Source organism: Nyctereutes procyonoides, unplaced genomic scaffold, assembly GCF_905146905.1.
Source record: "Nyctereutes procyonoides isolate TBG_1078 unplaced genomic scaffold, NYPRO_anot_genome, whole genome shotgun sequence".
Lineage (NCBI taxonomy): Eukaryota > Metazoa > Chordata > Mammalia > Carnivora > Canidae > Nyctereutes > Nyctereutes procyonoides.
In genome coordinates, this window is record NW_026575123.1 from 2,519,061 (window position 1) to 2,537,768 (window position 18,708).

Consider the following 18,708-nt stretch of genomic DNA (forward strand, 5'->3'; position numbering starts at 1 on the left):
AGAATTGCTTTTATGATATACAGGATGCTGCGATAGATTGCTTAAGTTGGTCCCAATTCTTCAGCCTACAGCATTGCCATACCTTCTCACCATTAGAGGGATGATCCGTTCTATTCTTTTACTCTGTACTCAGCCATGTCATTTGCTTTGGCTAATTAGATGCTGACATAGATTTTTGCAGTCTTTCATTGCTGGACTTATATCACTGGGGTCTGCATAACAGGCCTTGTTTACCCTTCACTTCTACTATGTTATGTCTAGTTAATAAACTGGTCCAGGGTGAAGAATGAGAGGTATGAGGAGCCACGTTGTTCCATCAGGTCCAGCTTTGGTCAATTAGCTTCCAGTTGGCCCCCAGACACATAGCTGGAAATCTGAAAGATATATCTATGCAAGTCCAACATAGATCACTAGCCTCCAGAGATATGTAAGAAATAAACATTTATCATTATCTATCACTGAGTTTTGTGTTTCTTACACAATAAAAGCTGGCTGCCACAAAAATTGCCATTAGAAGTGGGCTATAATGGCAACAGAAGCTTAAATATGTGGCACTGATTTTTGAGGAAACTGACAGAGGCTATAAAAATGGTGGCATGTTAGGCACTTTTAAAATATTTGCAGTTGTTTTCAAGATAACTTGGAAGACAGAAAATGAATGAAATTAACTTGTATCTGAGTAAAGACACTATGAGGCAAAACATTGAAGGCATCAAATGACTGCCTCTAGCTGAATATTATTTGATACTTCTATAAAGAGATGGACTCCAAGGGAACTATGAACTTTGCAAAGAGAATTTAGAAAAGACACAGACTATGTAACTACCTTCAGGTTTCTCACCCTCTAGCCTATATTTTCCATCTCTTAATCTTTTAATGTTTCATTCTAGGTAGTTATCTTCCAATTCACTAGATCTGTCTCTTCCATTATGTCTGATTGGTTGTTAAATATGTCTACTGAATTCTCAATCTTGATTATTCATTTTTTCAGACTTAACTGATTCAGTGATGGGAACAAACTTTTGCTCTTCTACCAATCTGTTAGAGGGAAACAAAATACTCAAAACACCAAGTTTTTAAAGAAAGCTTTTTTTTTTTAAGATTTTATTTATTTATTCAAGAGAGACACACAGAGAGAGAGGCAGAGACACAGGCAAAGGGAGAAGCAGGCTCCATGCAGGGAGCCCAACGTGGGACTCAATCCCGGGTCTCGGGATCACGCCCTGGGCTGAAGGCGGCGCTAAACCGCTGAGCCACCCGAGCTGCCCTAAAGAAAGCTTTTTAAACAATGTTAGTAGTGCTAGCAAGAAAATGAAAACCTTTAGGCATTGTCCAAATTATGTATGTACACATTTCAGATATATATCATTAAATGAGATACATGATGATGATGATGGCAGCTAACCGGAAAACATTAAACGAAAGATGGGAGTTCACCCAGCTTTCTAAGTGGCAGATTTCACTGCGGTAGAACGCTTCCCCGCGGCCTTGTATTTACATTAGTCCTAGTATTGGCGCTTAGCCTGAAAGAACACCTTCACCTACTACTTCATCAAGGACAACTTAAAACCAACATATTTATAAGAATTTACTTCCTATTTTTTTCCTTTACTACATTCTAAAAATTGTGACCAAAGTTATCTCAACCGTACTGTTTTTATGGCGTTTTCATACAGACATACATATCCTTTACAGAATCACAGAGTAAATTTCTTTCATATTTTAATAGCATCATTAGCAAGCAAAATTCTCCCACCTGCTTATTTGCATTTCCAGCCACTGTGATTAAATCTGGGTTATTTTATTACAGCAGTCAAATAGCACTTCATATACACAAACCTATTCAAACATCACACAGAATATATATTATGCTGTACAAAGTTATCTTTCTATGTGTCTTTATTCCTCTAACAGAGAACTAGAAAAACATTACAAATACAATTTGTTCATTTGCATTGTTTCATAGCATTCTATTGTATCAGTATGCCATAATCTATTTACTACTCTATCACAATGGACATTAGTATGACTTCTCAATTTCAGCTATTAAGAAAATTAGTAATAGGGATGCTTGAGTGGTTCAGCAGTTGAGCATCTGCCTTCAGCCCAGGGCATGATCCAGGACTCCTAGGATCGAGTCCCACATCGGGCTTCCTGCATGGAGCCAGCTTCTCCCTCTGCCTGCGTCTCTGCCTCTCTCTGTGCCTCTCATGAATGAATAAATAAATCTTAAAGATAATAAATTATTATAAATAATTATTTATTCATGCACTCTGGGACTCTGGGATCATGCCCTGGGCCAAACGAAGGCAGATGCTCAATTGCTGAGCCACCTAGGTGTCCCAATAAATAAAATCTTGAAAGAAGAAAGAAAGAAAGAAAGAAAGAAAGAAAGAAAGAAAGAAAGGAAGGAAGGAAGGAAGGAAGGAAGGAAGGAAGGAAGGAAGGAAGGAAGGAAGGAAGGAAGGAAGAAAGAAAGAAAGAAAGAAAGAAAGAAAGAAAGAAAGAAAGAAAGAAAGAAAGAAAGAAAGAAAAGTAGTAATATGCACATTTTTGCATATATATCCTGGTTTCCAAGTACCAAACATTCTCTAGTGAACATAAACAGGAGTACAATTAATGTCTCAGGAGATAGATTCTTCACCTTGTTTTTATCAGTGTTCAATCCTATGAATACTGTATGAAAAATCATTGCTTCAGATCTTTTCCAAAATTACTAACATCAGATTGTTTACACCTCTATATTTATGTAAACTGTTATCACACTTAATATACTTTTTTCTAATTGTGAATTAATCTTAAGTTCAAATAATTTTGTTCTTTTCCCTTCCTATGACCATGATTATATAGATTTCTTCATAGTGTATTGCATAATATATACATTTATTAATATTCTGCTCTATAGAATGATAGCCTTTCTTCTTCATGTCTCAAATACTTCTGTTGCCAAAAAGTGTTACTATAGCAGAGAGATTTCCCTTAACCAAACATGATATCAGATCACATTGAGAATATAGATTAGGTAACCCATGGGGTAAGGGAAGTTTCAGTGCTGTTCAACACCTAATAGGACCTGATGAAAGAAATGTTGAAATTGAAAATGAACTTACAAGGTCTTCTGTTAAGGTATTTCCCCCTTAGAATACAGAAATTTCTTTCAAATTCTATCTATGAAGCTAAATGTATTTGTTTTCCAAGAATTTAAGATGCCACAATAGTCTCAGGTATCCTTCTTTAAAAAAAACTTGCTGTTTCCCAAAATCAGAGTGAGTGGCCTGAGTGAAAGGTAGCTGAAATCACCATGACAAACATCTTGGCCTGATTGTTATCTCTGTACCTTAAGGAAGATCCAACTTGGTATTCCAGTGGAAATAAGGAAATGATGAAGAGGAGGAGGAAGGCTGTCACCATTTTCATGGCCCTTGTGGGGTCACTGCTGGAGTCCCTTAAGCCATTAAGTTGAGTTGCAAATTCTTGGTGTCTCACCAAGAACAGAAATAAAAAGAGCAAAGAGATTAGGGACAGGAGGAAGGGGTAACATAAGTCAAGCTAAGAAGCAGAAGCCTTTTAAGACTGAAAGTTTTACTTATGTCCAAATGCAAAGTCATGTTTCTCTCATGTACTCTATAGGTACTCATCCACAACTCACCAGGGCCATCCTGCATACAGAGGTTAACAGATTGTAATTGTAAGAAAAGGGCTCCAGGAAAAGCAAGAGACCCATTCTATTCTGTCTCCACTTCAGCCAGATGAAAAAAAAGCAGAACTTGGTTACCTTAGAAACAGAAAACTTTAGGCAGGCGGTAAACCAGGTAGTTCGGTGATTAGTTAGTGCCCAAAAAATAGTAACTACTTTTGCTGGTTTATCAGTGGCACAGAGATGTAGAGACAGCCAGTTCATAATTGAATCAAATAGTGTTACCCACTGTTGGGTGACTCTGGCCACATCCAAACTGATAAGGATGAAATCAGTTGATGAGACTTTCCCATTCTTGACCAATAAAGTTGGTGAGACTTGCATTCTTGACCAATGCAGTTGGTGAGACTTTCCCACTCTTGTCCAATGCAGTTGGCCTAGCAAATGAACCGATTTCCCTGCATTCCTAAGAGGACTTCTTCTGTGGCCACTACCAGAAAGAGATCTTCATTCCAAATGACACGTTCATGAACATATTTCTGAAGTGGTGCCTCCCTGACACTTTTATAGCTAAACAGTATCAGGCTGACATCCACTTAAAATGTTTTCATCGTAATTCCAGTAAGGACAGCCAAAATTCTATGTGATAGTTTCAGAGCTTTTCACAAAAAAAAAAAAAAAAAAAAAAAAAAAAATTCACTCAACTGCTACTGTACTTCCAGTGCTAAACCAAACAGTTCTGGGAAGAGAAATAAAGCTTCATGAATACCCCTCCAATTATTTAGTCAGCTACTCTCTAACTTCTAGAGTAAACGCTAATCAATGTACACTTATCCTTATATGACCTGAAAATGTCCGTTTGTCCTAATGAGTAAAGGGATGAAGTCAAGTATGAAAACATTCAAATATGAGATTATTTTCCCCTAAGTTCTATTTCATCTTCCCTGAGCCACACATTTGAATGCAAATATTTTAGATTTTGAATAGAAATTCCTAGAAAAAAGTTTTATAAAATTCAGTCATTATTTGTCACTCATTGAATAAGATCCTTCTACCTATCAAGTATTTTTATGGATTCAATATGATTTACAAGAATGAATAATTTAATGATTTATAGTTCAAAGAGCACATTTCAGTCCTAGAGCAAGTAAGTATAAATAACGAGTGCATAATATTGTAAGAGTTAAATCAGAAGTTATAAGCAACATACACTGGCAATATACATGAGGAAGCTACAAATGCTACAGTGCAGAATCAACTGTGGTTTTATATGGATAGGAACATTTAGTTTGAACTTGAGTTCTTTAGAATTTATGAAGAAATAGAGAAAAAGAGTTGATAATCAAGACTCATATTAGGGCATGTATAAATTATCAAAGTGACATGAATAACTACACCATGCTTCTAAAGGTAGAAACTGTTTGTGTTACAATAACTTATTGGCTATTTTGATTGAAATGGTATGAAGAGTCCTCCAATATCCATGTCCTCAGTTGTATTTCTCCTCTTCATCTGGGCCACAGAGACTCTATTTCCTAGCCTCCCTTACAGGTAGTTGTGGCAATGTGGCTGAAATCTGAATGATGTCATATGAGTGAAAATTGTGTGCATCATTTACAGTCCTATCCCACCAGAATATTCCTGAGAACACTCCTCCATATACCTTTTTCCTCCCTGCTGTCAGGAATGGGGATTACTCTAAGGCAATCCCGGAAGCCATGTGTTAGAGATGGAATACGTTTGTTCAGCCTGATTCCCTGGGTAACTATTGGGAGAAGTACTGTGTAGAGAGCAATTAAAGTCTATATTATATGAGTCACTTGATGTTTTGGAGCCTATTCATGACACAGATGGGCAGGTTTGTTTATAGGCATTTGGATGGTGAAAAAACAAAACCAAGAATCCATGCAACCTGCAGATTTTGTGACAAGTTTTGTTTTCATTTATTTACCAACCATAATTTAGTTTATTCATTTCTTAGTCATGAGCATACCATTTGGACCAACTATTCTATGGTCTGGCTTTACATCCTGAGGAGTCAACAAGAAACAACTAGACATGATCTCCACATTACACTGTTTATATTCTGCTGGGCAGACAGATCTTTAAAAACAAATGAATAAATCAGATGTGGGAATAATTTATCTGAAGGCTTCAATAATTTAAAATTTCATAATATAAGACAGAATCTGCCTTCAGCTCAGGGCATGATCCTAGAGTCCCAGGATCAAGTCCTGCATCAGGCCTGCTTCTCCCTATGCCTATGCCTATGCCTCTCTCTCTCTCTCTCTTTCATGAATAAATAAATAAAAAAATGTTTAAAAAAATAAAATTTCATAATACAAAGAATGAATATAGATGTGTAAATTCAGGCAAGCAAGGTTACTCATTTCTTTCTTATAAAGGAATTTGCTATAAATAATATGTCAATAAACTATTTCATTATTTTCCACAAGATTATAATAAAATAGCTATTGAAGACATCCCCTATAATTATTACATAAACAAAATAGACACTATTTTAATATATGCAGAAAGGTCATTATGTACCATAATTTTTTACTATTCTTATGATGAACATATATTTAAGATAAGGAAGATCTAAGTCTTGATATCTGAAGTTTAAAAGAAGCTTTTAGGTAGCAAGGTAGAGAAAATATTGGCAATTCAGAGATTCAAAGATGAAAACTGAACAATTAGACATCAGACCTCAACTTTGAAAAAGGTCTTCTTCATTCAAAACTTTAAGAAATGACTTTCCTAACTGCCTATGGGAAGATAGAAACCTGAAAGCAAGTCGTGATTTTTTTTCTCCTTCTTTCTTATTGTAGAACTTGATTTTTTTCTAAGATTTTACCTACTTGTATTAATTCTAATATTCTTTAGTACTGTTTATTGTACACATAAATAAAATGTACTCCAAATATTGTCACTCTTGAATTTTATTGTGTGCATCCTTTTCTAACAATAGCTCTGATGGCTCTCTATTAACCAAAAAATTTCATGATGAAATAGTATCTACCCCAAACATTCATCTTCAATGTGTGATTTACAATTGAATATCATTACCACCCAAAAGACTGAAGATTCAAACAATAAAATTTAAACACACCGTGATACATATGTGTGGTGCTGATGACAATAGGAAATAGCAATGATTTCCTGAGATTAAGTTATGATTCTGGAAAATGTATAAATATAGACCATAAATTCTTCAGTCGGAAGATAATACATAGAATATGTATATAAAATATCCATTGCTTCATAATCTTGAGAAATTTCTTATAATATTTTGTATAATTAGCTTACTTACCTGAAAAATGTGGGTTAATGATATAATAATCTTATGATCTTTCTTATATTTTTCATAAATACACACAGATATATACAGACACATATACTTTTTGTGATATGCTCAGGTGAAAGACATTTTAGGTAAACCTTTGGAAATTACTCAATTACATACTCATTAGAAAAAGTAGAAGAAAAAAATATTACAGACTTCATCAATTTGTTTTCTTCTAGACGACACATGATGCTCCTCTTATATCCTTTTTTCAGCCAGCCCTTCAGCTGCCACAGAAATGACAGAAAGTCCTCTCTGAGCTTCTTGTTTCCCCAAATCAGGATAAATGAGTGGCTTGAAGGATACAGGATTCCAATAGCCTTGCAAAGCAAGAAGATCAACTTGTTCTGCAGCCTATTAGAACTCCAAACTATGGCAATTGAAGTCAGGAAGTAACAAACTAATAACAAAAGAAAAGAGATCACAGTCTGCATGGCTCTTATGTGGACCTTGGTGCTGGAATCTTGGGATCTTTTACCACTGGATCCCATCTTCCTGAGATGTTTCCACAGGGAAAAGATTAACAGCAGAAAAGATGTTAAGGATATAGCAAAGGGTACAAAGTTCATTAGCGTGAATACAGTCATATTCATAAGGTATGCAATGTCCCTCAGTTTGGTCTGCCTAGTGATGTTTCCTTCATATTCCTTCATCTGCGTTTGCTCATATATGCTTACCACTGCAACATGAACAACCAAAAAGAACAAAGACCCCAACAGCATCACAAAAACTACACTTTTAACTCTCCACTTTAGGCGAAGAAAAATAAGGTTAGAGAAATTGGCTATTTTGAACAAATAAAATACGCTGAGGCTAGTAGCAAGCCAGATGCTAAAATGATTGCTCGCTGTCCAGGCAATATGAACAAGAAGTCTTACTTCTAAGCTATATAAAGCTGGATTCAACAAAGTTGCATACCAATTTATAAATATTACCCAGAGTAAACCAATTCTGGAGACAGCCAGACCAGTGAGAATTTGATCAGCTGAGGAGATCTTTTGTCTCTTGACCCACGCAATGTAGTTCACCAGCACTATGAAGCCATTGGCAAAATTTCCTAGAACAAATTCTGTCATTACTGGGATGGAAAAAATGCTCTGTAGTAAAGTTAGCATGTCTAGAAAGAAAAACAAACCAAAAAGCCAAATCTAATATTACTGCTTGTGATCCCTTGAATATTCTGACCTTATGCTCTATAGGCAGCTGACCTCTGAGTGTGCAGTAAAGTTCTCGTTTCTTTTAAATTCTGTAACCAATGTCAAGCAGGAACGCACAGGGTATGCTAATAGAGGAGCTCAATGCTGTCTTGATGAAAAACATTGTTTTTCCCAAATTGCTAAATTGACTCCCAGTCATACACTGTGTGTCCTTGCCATGGGCTGGATTATTTTGTAACTGGTGTCAAAGTGAAAGCTGGTATCACATTTGCTAAAATGCAAATAAAGACATATTGTTTTACAATCTGTTCCTTGTTTAACCTTTCCATAATTTGTGTTCAACTTTAGTTGTTAGGTAGTAAAATTTAAAAAACCAATTCATAGAACAACAGTGAATATCCAGACCATTTCATGGAGCTGGGTCATACTAGGATCTACAGTGTTACGGATTTATTACTTTTTTAATGCCAGATTTACATAGGAAGAATTTAAGCTTTTCCTATCAAAAGCATTCAGAAAAGACAATTCTCCCTAAAAGCCAGTTGCTGATAACTAATATTTACATATAAGTTTATTTATTTACAAGCTCATAAACACATACACACACACAAACTCACACAAATACATATGCATCTCATGGATAGAATTAGTGTCCTGTAATTTCCAAAATGTAAAATCAGTGTCAGGAGATCATCCCAATTTAAATACCTTCTTTCTCTCATTATTAGTAGTTATCAAATATATCTCTCATGCTTAGGTCTTTGATAAAGTTTCCCTTTTGAGTCTATTTAATATTGAAATATTCACTTTTAATTAAAATACTAGAGAATTTGATAAATATTTTTGAACATTTCAAAGGAACATGTGTTTTCCATATCCTTAGATTTCATTCAGATTCATGTTTTGTAATAATTGTTTTAGCAGAGGGTCTTGAGCCAGACTACCAGAATGAGAAACCCAGACTGTCTGCTTCATATATTTCTGATCTTGGACACCGTTTTAAAGCTACTCTCTGCCTCAGTATGATCAGCAAAATGCAGAGTACTGATATCCTCTCCCAGTGGTCTTTGTGAGGAGTTTGTATACTATTTTCCACCTTGCCCATCTGGTACAGAAAGAGTAGGGAGGGTTATTACTTTGTCATTTAACACACTAAAGTTAACCTACCATAACTTCCATTTAGGAGTAGAATGCAGCAGATTGAAAAAGGAAAATTTTCCTTCTATAACAAGCAAGATGAGAATAAACTGCCAAAATTATATTTTAAATTCATCATAAAGCCATGTAAAAAAGGAGGACCACCCATACTAAAATCTGGAATACAGAGAGTCTTTTCAGATAGATGATCTATATAGTCAGTGCATTTCCTATCAAATTCCAAGCAGACTCTATTGGAAGAAAATGAAAGACTATGTCTAAAATATATATGAAAATGCAAAGTGCCCAGAATAAGCAAAAGGATTTTTTTAAAAAGAACAAATTTGGAGGATTTCAGTTTCCAGTATCAAAGCTTGCTACTAAGCTGTATCAATTAATGTAGTGTGGCACTCTCACACAGATAGAAATATATATTAATGAAAAACAATAGAGAGTCCAGACAAATATTTACATTCATGAACAGTTTGTTACCGAACCCAAGTTGGGCTGCCTATTGCTCAAAAGGCCATTACTCAATTTGTTTTGCTTTGTTTTTTTAAGGTTTTTATTTCTTTGAGAAAGAATGAGAGCACACATGTGGAACAGGAAGGGATAGACGAGAGAGAGACTCTCAAGCACACTCCCACTGAACAAGGAGTCCAGCACAGAGTTCCACCTCAAGACCCTGAGACCATGGCCTGAGCTGAAATCAAGAGTCAGAAGCCTAACTGACAAAGCCACCCAGGCACCGCTCAAGAGGCGAGTTTTTTATTGGAAAGAAACATGAGCTTTATTCAGGAGGCTGGCAACCTGGGGAGAAGGCAGACTCTTGTCCAAAGCCCAACTCGGAGGTTTCTGCCTGGCCCAGGGGTTTTTCAAGGGACTTAAGTAGTTAATCAACAAAAGGTTTGCAATGACCTGCAGAATTTCTTGGTTTTGTGCAGACTCCACGATGCCAGCTACAAATGTCATCTCAGTGCAAGATAGTTGCACAAGATAGTACAGTTCTTGTTTTGTGATGTGCAGGAGTACTCTATTCTTTAATTTGAAGCAAGTTAACACAAGACAGGCTAGCACGCTGTTACAAATGAATTCAAGGCAATCAGTGGCAAAATTATCATTCTTTTGTTTTCAACAAGTGAATTGGGGACAATTAGATATCCACCTTCATAGAGATAAATTTAGATCGTTATTTCATTCCATAGACAAAATTAACTCAAAATTGATCATAGAAACTACATGTAAGAAGAACAACTATAAACTTGAGAAAAAAATAAAATCTTGTAAAGTTGAATTAGGCAGACTTCTTAGATCCAACATCAAGAGCATGATTCATAAAATTAATAAGCTAATAAATTGTACATACTGGGTCACAAATCAGGTCAAAACTAAACATGTTTGTTCCCCATGATGTTCACACCGTGTGTAATTCCGCTCCTCCCTTGAGCATGGGCAGGACCTGTGGCTTATTTCTAGCCTGCGTAATATGGCCAGCATGAAGGGGTATTGCAGATCCTTAGAATCCCAAATCCCCAATTCTGAGTTAATTAAAAGGGAGATTATCCTTCATGGGCTTGATGTAATCAGGTAAAGCTTAAAGAGTGGCTGAGCTTCCCTTGAATGAGAGAGTCTTGCTGGTCTTGAAGAAGAAAGCAGCCAGGCAGTGAAGTGCCTATGGAAAGGGCCACAAAAAAATGAATTCTGTAGATATCATGATGACACTAAACTCATATCTTTCAATAGTAACTCTGAACTTGAACGGGCTTAATGAATGGAATACGTTTGTTCAGCCTGATTCCCTGGGTAACTGTAGGGAGAAGGCTTCTTAAACACATCAGTATGGTGAAGAGAGCAATTAAAGTCTGTATTATATGAGTCACTTGATGTTTTGGAGCCTATTTGTGACACAAATAGGCAGTTTTGTTTATTGGCATTTGGATGGTGAAGAAACAGATTTTGAAAGCTGGAAACATGTAGGCTCCTATGATACAGTGGCAAACTCTTTTAAAATGTTACATGTAAAGTCTTTGAGGCAGGCCTTGTTTTACAGTCATGGCCCTAGTAGAAGTGATTGATAAGACCTAAAATGGTGGGAAGTTGTTCTCCAAAGCATTCAGCAAGGTATTGTCTCATCAGACAAGATGAGAAAGAAATTAACTGACTGGGTTGCAAATAGAAAAGGAAGAGGGAGTCCAAAAATTTTGGGTTTCATAGGGTTGTAAAATCTCACAGGTCTTAGGTCCCAAACAGTAATAAATAAATTGAAGAAAATCCTTCACTGACAAAGGCTCACGAAGACTTTTCCATTAAACATGGAAACTATTTCTCATAAAAAAAGACTAGACTAAGGGTTTAGACTTCTGACATAAGCCCATTATTTCAGATGGTCTAGATAGCTGCTATTGAAATGGAAGTAGTAGTCATGGGATAGGTAAGTGAATTAATTAATTAAAGCACACATTTATGTAAGGGAAATCTTTGTCTCCAGACATCTGAATAAAAGCAAATAGATTAAACAAAATCTCCTAAATATTTGTGGTAAATGTATTTATTGAGTGTGACAATGAAACCTGTGATATTTGAATGACTTACTGACTTCCAAATTTGTATTATCAAGGAGTAGGTTTAAAATATGTACGCCTTTTCGGAGGGTATCCTCTCCAACATCTACTTCAGATATAGCCAAGGAGGATAATAATAATGAAGAACATCCTGAGGGCAGAGTCAGGAAACACAAAGAATGATGGATAAGGGAGTTATCCTGAGCCCAGACACAGGGACTAATCAGGAACTTCCCTGCAAAGTCAGTGCCAGGGGCTTCACAGTGCCTAACCAGACTGTCACTGCTATCAACGACAGACAGCTGTATACCCCTTAGTCTCCTCTGCTATCAACAATGGACAGCTGTATACCCCCTTTTCTCCTCTTTCCAAATGAGAGGAATTTATTCTTTCCAGCTAGCCTGACCCTAACCATTTTATATTCGGTGGTGGATGGAAAAAGGTACCCATCTTGTGTTTTCTGTGTTCATTTGTCAACAGACTATGAAGAACAGCAACCAGAAATCATGTAGAGAACTGCTTATCACCCCCAAATTCCTAAATTTTAAAGTGATAGAACTTAAATATAGAAGTTGGGGGTTGTTCCCAGGTTGTAGGAGTGTGTTCTATAAGTGGGGAAAAGGGTACATAAGGTGATTTAAAAATAGGCGTGGAGACTGTGGCAGATACAATGAGGCAGACCAAAATCCTTATTTTCTTTTTCCTAAGCATATATGAGACACCTCCCAGCCTCCTTTGTAGTTAGGTGTGATCAAATGACTACGTTCTAGACAACGCAGCATGAGAAGTAATGTGTGAAAACTCCACACCTAGTCCATAAATGCTATCCATGCCAAACACACATATGCACATATGCCCACATACAAATAGAGAATAACCCCCTGGGGCAACCATGGAAAGTGAGTTAGAATATCACTAGGATAGTGACATAGGAAGCTCCCAAATTTCTCTCCTTTCACAACATACCAAATACACAGCTATGCATGAATCAATTCCCTCTAAGAAAAATCCAGACTAATTGAGTGACTCCTACACACTGGAAAATTTAGAAAAAACCCACATCAAAACAAGTAGGAAAGGATGAAACACTCTCAGCATAAGTCTCACCCCTGTACAGCACCAATCAGGAGGGAACCCCCAACTCCCAGCTTCTCCCTGAAGAGCAAAAAGTTTAGACCACAAATATAATGCCCCAACTTGTGACACTGCCACCCAAGAAATGCTCTCCCAAATCATCTAGCTCTAACAGACAATAAGGCTTGCATCTAGGTCTACAGGACTATATTAGACAAAGCAGTAGTTATTAACAGGTATGCTAGCAGTCCCCACGGCAATCCCTCCCCACCCCCAGGTTCAGTGCAGAAAGAAAGCAGGAGAAAACACCATTTCCAGGTTCTTCCCTAGAAGGAATCTGTAGACTTTAACAGCTGCTGCCCAAAGATAGGGCTTCTAATCAGCCTGTATGTTGGAACTGTGATTCTCCCAGGAACCTGACAGAGTAGCTAGACACATCACCCACTGTGTCCTCCCAGATCACTTCAGTAATAAAACCAAATCTCCAGCTTCTCACTAGAAGCATATCTAGACATCCAGCATCCCAATTATTATGGCTGCCACCGAAGGGGCTGGCTCTAGAGTCGGCAGGATTCAGCATTCACAAATCCTTGGGGACCACACAAACTGAAGAGATGGTTCTATACATACACACAGACTCCCACTAACTATTCCCTCTGCTTAAGCACAAAGTAGGCAAAAACCCAGCTGTTTCTCCCTAATAGGGATTAGTCTGCATATCTAATGTCCAGACTTTCCAACTGCTGCATGAAGGTCAAACTTGCATCAAGGAGCTGAACGGGAAAGTAATGAGTAACTACTCAGGTTCCCAAGCCTTAGGGACAATGACAGGTCTTCACATACCATCATCTGCTGCGAACCACTAACAACAAAGACAGTGGTATGGATAATCACAAAGGTTTGAGTGGCAGCCATAAGCTTGGGGTGGGCTGATTGAAAGTTCTCAAATAACCTTATACTTCAAGGAACTACAGAAAAAACTAACAAGGAGCGTAAATGAAAAAAACTATACAGACATGAGGAAAAAAAACCAATGAAACTACAAGCTGCTTTTTTTTTTTTTTTAAGATAAAACTTTAACCAGATTCGGAGTAAGAGACAGGTTCAAACAAATAAAATGATAAATGAAAGACCTATTACACCTATTACAGTGAGAATTTGCCAATATAGTCCTTTGCAGACCCACTGACACCTTTAAACTTTTCCAAAGAATCATTACACTAATCAGACCATTAAAAAGTACCAAATTGAAGGGGGTCCCGGAGGGGCGCCTGGGTTGCTCAGTTGGTTAAGTGTCTGACTCTTGATTTTGGTTCAGGTTGTGTGTTCAGCCCCATGTTGGGGAGTCTGCTTGAGATTCTGTCTTCCTCACACACACTTTCTTGCTCTCAAAAAACAAAAAAGTACTAACTTGGAAATATAGAGTCAAAAAAAGGGGAATAAGATTAGGAAAGGAAGGTCATGTTAATAGTCAATGGATTATCAACTAGAGAAATAGTTTAGGACATGTGTTATTGTTGATTGCTTACTTATATGTGCCTACTTGGCAATAACTGTGGATCATTCAAGTCTAAAGATCATTCAAATCTAAATCTAAAGTTGCAAGCCTAAACATCATAGGACAAAATAAACATCACAACCATGTAAAATCCTATTCCACTTTCCACTATCAGTTTCATCAGATAGAAATTCTTCATCTCTAGAGCATTAATGAGTAGGAGACAGAGCTTCATGATTATTCTGATATGCCCAGTCCTTTTGCATTGGAACGGGACATCTACTGAACCAGGTTAGGAATGGATGGCTGCTATTTTCCCCATGGGCTCAGGATGAAAGACAGGATTTTCATGGAGTTAACCAGAGCCGGGTATAAGAGGTAAGGTAGTATAGAAAGGGTAGAGGAGGAGTCCACAGTTTTATACAGTTGGAAATGGAAGACCCAGAAACTTAATGACTTCAGTGACCCTGAATATCTCAATTTCTTTTTTTCAATTTTCAGAAAAAGTAAATTGTACTTGTATATTAAAATTACACTTTTTCTCCTGGTTCTCAGAGTTGCCATTCATCTTATACTACTCCAGAATATTTTATATTACCAAATACTCTATTTTTTTTAAGATTTTTTACTTATTTATTCATGAGAGACACAGAGAGGGAGAAAGGGAGAGAGACACAGGCAGAGGGAGAAGCGGCCTCCATGCAGGATCTCCATCCCGGATCTCCAGGACAACACCCTGGGCTGAGAATGGTGTTAAACCGCTGAGCCACCCGGGCTGCCCCCAACTACTCCATTTTATAAACTGTCTCAAATGACTGGCAATCAGTTCCTCTAAGTGCCATCTACACAGCGTTGCTGGGGTGTTAGTACAGCAAAGTAGAAGAAATTCTGGCTGGGGACACACAATTACATTCTACAAATTTCACAGGGGCATATTATTTGTACCAATCATATCATCAGTAGGATATATGGAAACAGAAGTCCTCTGGGATATATTAAATGTGCTTCAAAGAGTGGCTACCGCTATTCAGTAGAGTGAGATGTGGGATACATAAACAAACTAGACTGTAATCTGAAGATTTTGATCAGAAGTTACATATCTGAATAATCCCTGAATGTAAAGGTTGTCTATGGTGAAAAACTGCAGTCCTTAGTAGTTAAAATGTAGAGAAGGTAATGGAATGTACACCATTTAAACATCAGAAGAGTATGTGGCTATGGAGGATAAACTATGATGTTAACCTAAGGTTATTCCGAGTTGAGATTTTAATAGTATTCCAAGCTTTGGGGCCTAGCCACAGGTTTCACAGGTATATCTCCATGGAGAAATGGTAGAGGCTTCCATACCTTATTTGGACTATTCATGGGTTTACCTGGGCGGGGATGACAGTGTATATATGGAACGTGTCCCCCCAAAAAAGAAGAGTATATGTGTGCATGTGTGTCTTCCATTTTGTTTTGCTTAAATGTTTCTATCACTTGCGATGGAGAGTCCTAATACACAGGGAAATCTATAGCCTGAGACTGTGATCCTCTACAGTTAAGTATGTTATCAATACGGAGACTTTACGTCTGAACTGGCCTTACTGGGCGGCTCAGTGGTTGAGCATCTGCCTTTGGCTCAGGTCGTGATCCCGGGATCCTGCGATCTAGTCGTGCATCAGGCACCGGCCTGCTTCTCCCTCTGTGTCTCTGCCTCTATCTTTATGAATGAATGGATAACACCTTAAAAAAAGAAAAAGGAAAAAAAGAACTAGCTTATGTAAGGAGTTCATGTTGCCCTAATATTAAGGTTAATTTTATGGAACCGAAGGGTGACATTCCTGGCTAATACCCCAGGTCACATAGCAGACAAACCCGAGCTTCAGTCTATAGAGTTCGACGCTCACAAACTGCGTTCTCTACAAACCATGACTTTTTTTTTTTTTTTACTAAGTTTCCTTTCTTCATTTTTGAGGGAAAATAATAATATCAGTCTGGCTGACCATATTGATAAGACCAAGTGTAGGGTGTATACCAAAACGGCCCCTTCCGCACCTACCACCTGTTGGGCTCTAAGCGCTAACAACCCGGGCAGCAGCCGACAGGAAGGGGCGGAGCGCCGGCGGCGGCCGGGGCCGGGGCCGGAGCGCCGCGGGGAGGGAACCAGCCAGCGGGAGGCGCCGGTAGGAGCTGGCGGCTGCGTAGCCACTGCCGACCTGCCCCTCGCCGTCCCCACCCTCGGTCGGGGGTCCGCGAGGCCTGTGCTGACCCTCGGCTCTAAGCACTGGGGGCGCGGGGACACGGGCCCATGGCCACCGCGGCGGCTCCGTCTTCCGTGGCCCTCAAAGCCTGCAGCACGGCCGGGGTCCCCAGCTCCTACGGAGTCTTCTGCAAAGGACTCTCCCGCACCTTGCTCGCCTTCTTCGAGCTAGCCTGGCAGCTGCGCATGAACTTCCCGTACTTCTACGTCGCAGGCTCGGTGATCCTCAACATCCGCTTGCAGGTACACATTTAGCGCCGCGCTTAGGAGGCCGGCGGGCCAGGACATGGCCGCCTCCCGGGAGCCCCGGCGGCGAAGCGGCGCGGCGAGCGCGAGCTCTGGAATCTCGCGAGAGGGCGTGAGCGCTCTCTGCGGCTGCGCTCTCGGTCCTCGCGGAGCTTCGGGCCGGCGGCGGAAGGCGGAAGGCGGAAGGCGGGGGGCGGCTGGCGGGGGGCCGTGGCCGGTTTTGCGGGGACCGCGAAGCGCTTCAGCTTATTTAAGAAGCTTTGCAGCCTTCAAGCAAAAACAGAACGACCGTGACGCGTTAGGAAAAAGGAAGGCTACGAAGAAGGTTTCAGAAAAATAAATGTTCGTGTACAGCAAGCTCACGGTCCGGATTAAAATAGGAAAACGCAAATTTCGGGAAGATTGGATTGGATTGTAAGCAGGACCTTGAATTAATAAGAAGCTGAAGGTCTTAAAGATACACGTGGAAGGCAAAAATATTTCCTCAGTCCAGCAAGAGAAAACCGGGACAATCAAATTTTCAGTGGGGGAAAAAAAAAAAACCAACAACACATAACTGTACAGGGAAAAGCATCCTTCTAATGCCAAACAACGTAAAATGCTGCTGGATTTTGAACAGGGGGTTGGAGTGTAAGAAAGTGGACTCTCGGTGCCCCTGGGAGTAGCGAGTGGTTCGAGCCCTTGGAGCCAACCAGAGGGAAATCCAGCCACAGCGCTACGCGGAGCTACTTCGTGAATAACGTGTGAATGATCGTCATGACGTAAATGCTTTGGTGGCTTTCATCTTTTGAGACGATTCTTAATCGTTGTGAGAACGCAGATGTTACCAGCATTGGTCGTGGAAAAGGACAGTCAAGAAGCCAGGGAGGGATGTTGAAGCGGGAGGGCATGGTGATGGTGAGAGAGACACAGTCGTCAATGCGGGGAAGGGCGTTTTATTCCTTAAAGAGCAAACGATAGAAGCGGTGTGCCGCAAAGTTGCTAAGATAGCAATGTAACCGGATTAAGGAGGGAGGAGAGGAAGGGAGAGCAGCATGAATTCAGTAAGAAATGTCTCAAGATAAAAAAAGTTAGGTGGAATGTCTCAAAAAGAAAAAACTGAGCGTACCGGGTGTGTTTGAATATAAAAAGAGGTTTTTTGGGGGGTTTTTTGTTTTTTCAGAGTCTGGGGATGAATTGGTGGTCTGCAGATTCCTTAAAAATCAAGAAAATAAATCTTATTATGAAACAGGAACATTCAAAAGTTTTTCGAGAATTGCATTGCATATTTCACTTGAGAATGATACTATTCATACGAAGTCATGATTATGTAAACACTGAATACCAATACAACAAGAAATGATTGTGTGATATTGGGGGGATTGGAGAGGACACAGGTGTGTGTAATGGGAAAGACTCCCTCAAGATCTAATACAGAGAAGTCAATAAAAAAAGTATAAACACATTTTTCAGAAAAAAAGAACTATAATGAACGTAAAATGTGTTGTCTCTAGAGAAAGAAGTCAAAGAGTGGATAGAGAAAAGGAGGATTGCTGTCTTTCACTGTCAATCCAACAGTATTATTTTGCTTTTTCTTAATTGTACATAGGTATTTCTTTGATTGAAACTTAATTTTTAAAAGTTTCATTTTTAAAAGGTGTCCCCCCCCCACCCACCCCCCGCCGCCCCAGGCTATTGAAGTGTACAGCACTGGTAAAAAGCCACCTTAGTAAAATGAGATTGGGATTTTAAATCAGACAGATCACTGTTAAAATACAAACTGTTTACGGTTTTAGGTGAGTCCATTAATCTGCCAAAACCCAGTTTCCTC

At 38.9% G+C, this 18,708-nt stretch overlaps 2 protein-coding genes across 2 annotated transcripts; one reads left to right on the forward strand and one right to left on the reverse strand.

Moving 5' to 3' along the window:
• Nucleotides 1-4,342: 4,342 nt before the first annotated feature.
• LOC129517140 (taste receptor type 2 member 46-like) lies at nucleotides 4,343-16,275 on the reverse strand. The gene is made up of 2 exons (XM_055336789.1): nucleotides 15,998-16,275; nucleotides 4,343-10,949 (listed from the first exon to the last, which is right to left on the reverse strand). The coding sequence occupies exon 2, from the start codon at nucleotides 8,096-8,098 to the stop codon at nucleotides 7,088-7,090; it is 1,011 nt and encodes a 336-aa protein (XP_055192764.1). The 5' UTR covers nucleotides 8,099-10,949; nucleotides 15,998-16,275; the 3' UTR covers nucleotides 4,343-7,087.
• A 226-nt stretch (nucleotides 16,276-16,501) lies between these two features.
• Nucleotides 16,502-18,132, forward strand: SMIM10L1 (small integral membrane protein 10 like 1). The gene has a single exon (XM_055336790.1). The coding sequence runs from the start codon at nucleotides 16,701-16,703 to the stop codon at nucleotides 16,905-16,907; it is 207 nt and encodes a 68-aa protein (XP_055192765.1). The 5' UTR covers nucleotides 16,502-16,700; the 3' UTR covers nucleotides 16,908-18,132.
• The last annotated feature ends 576 nt before the right edge of the window (nucleotides 18,133-18,708 follow it).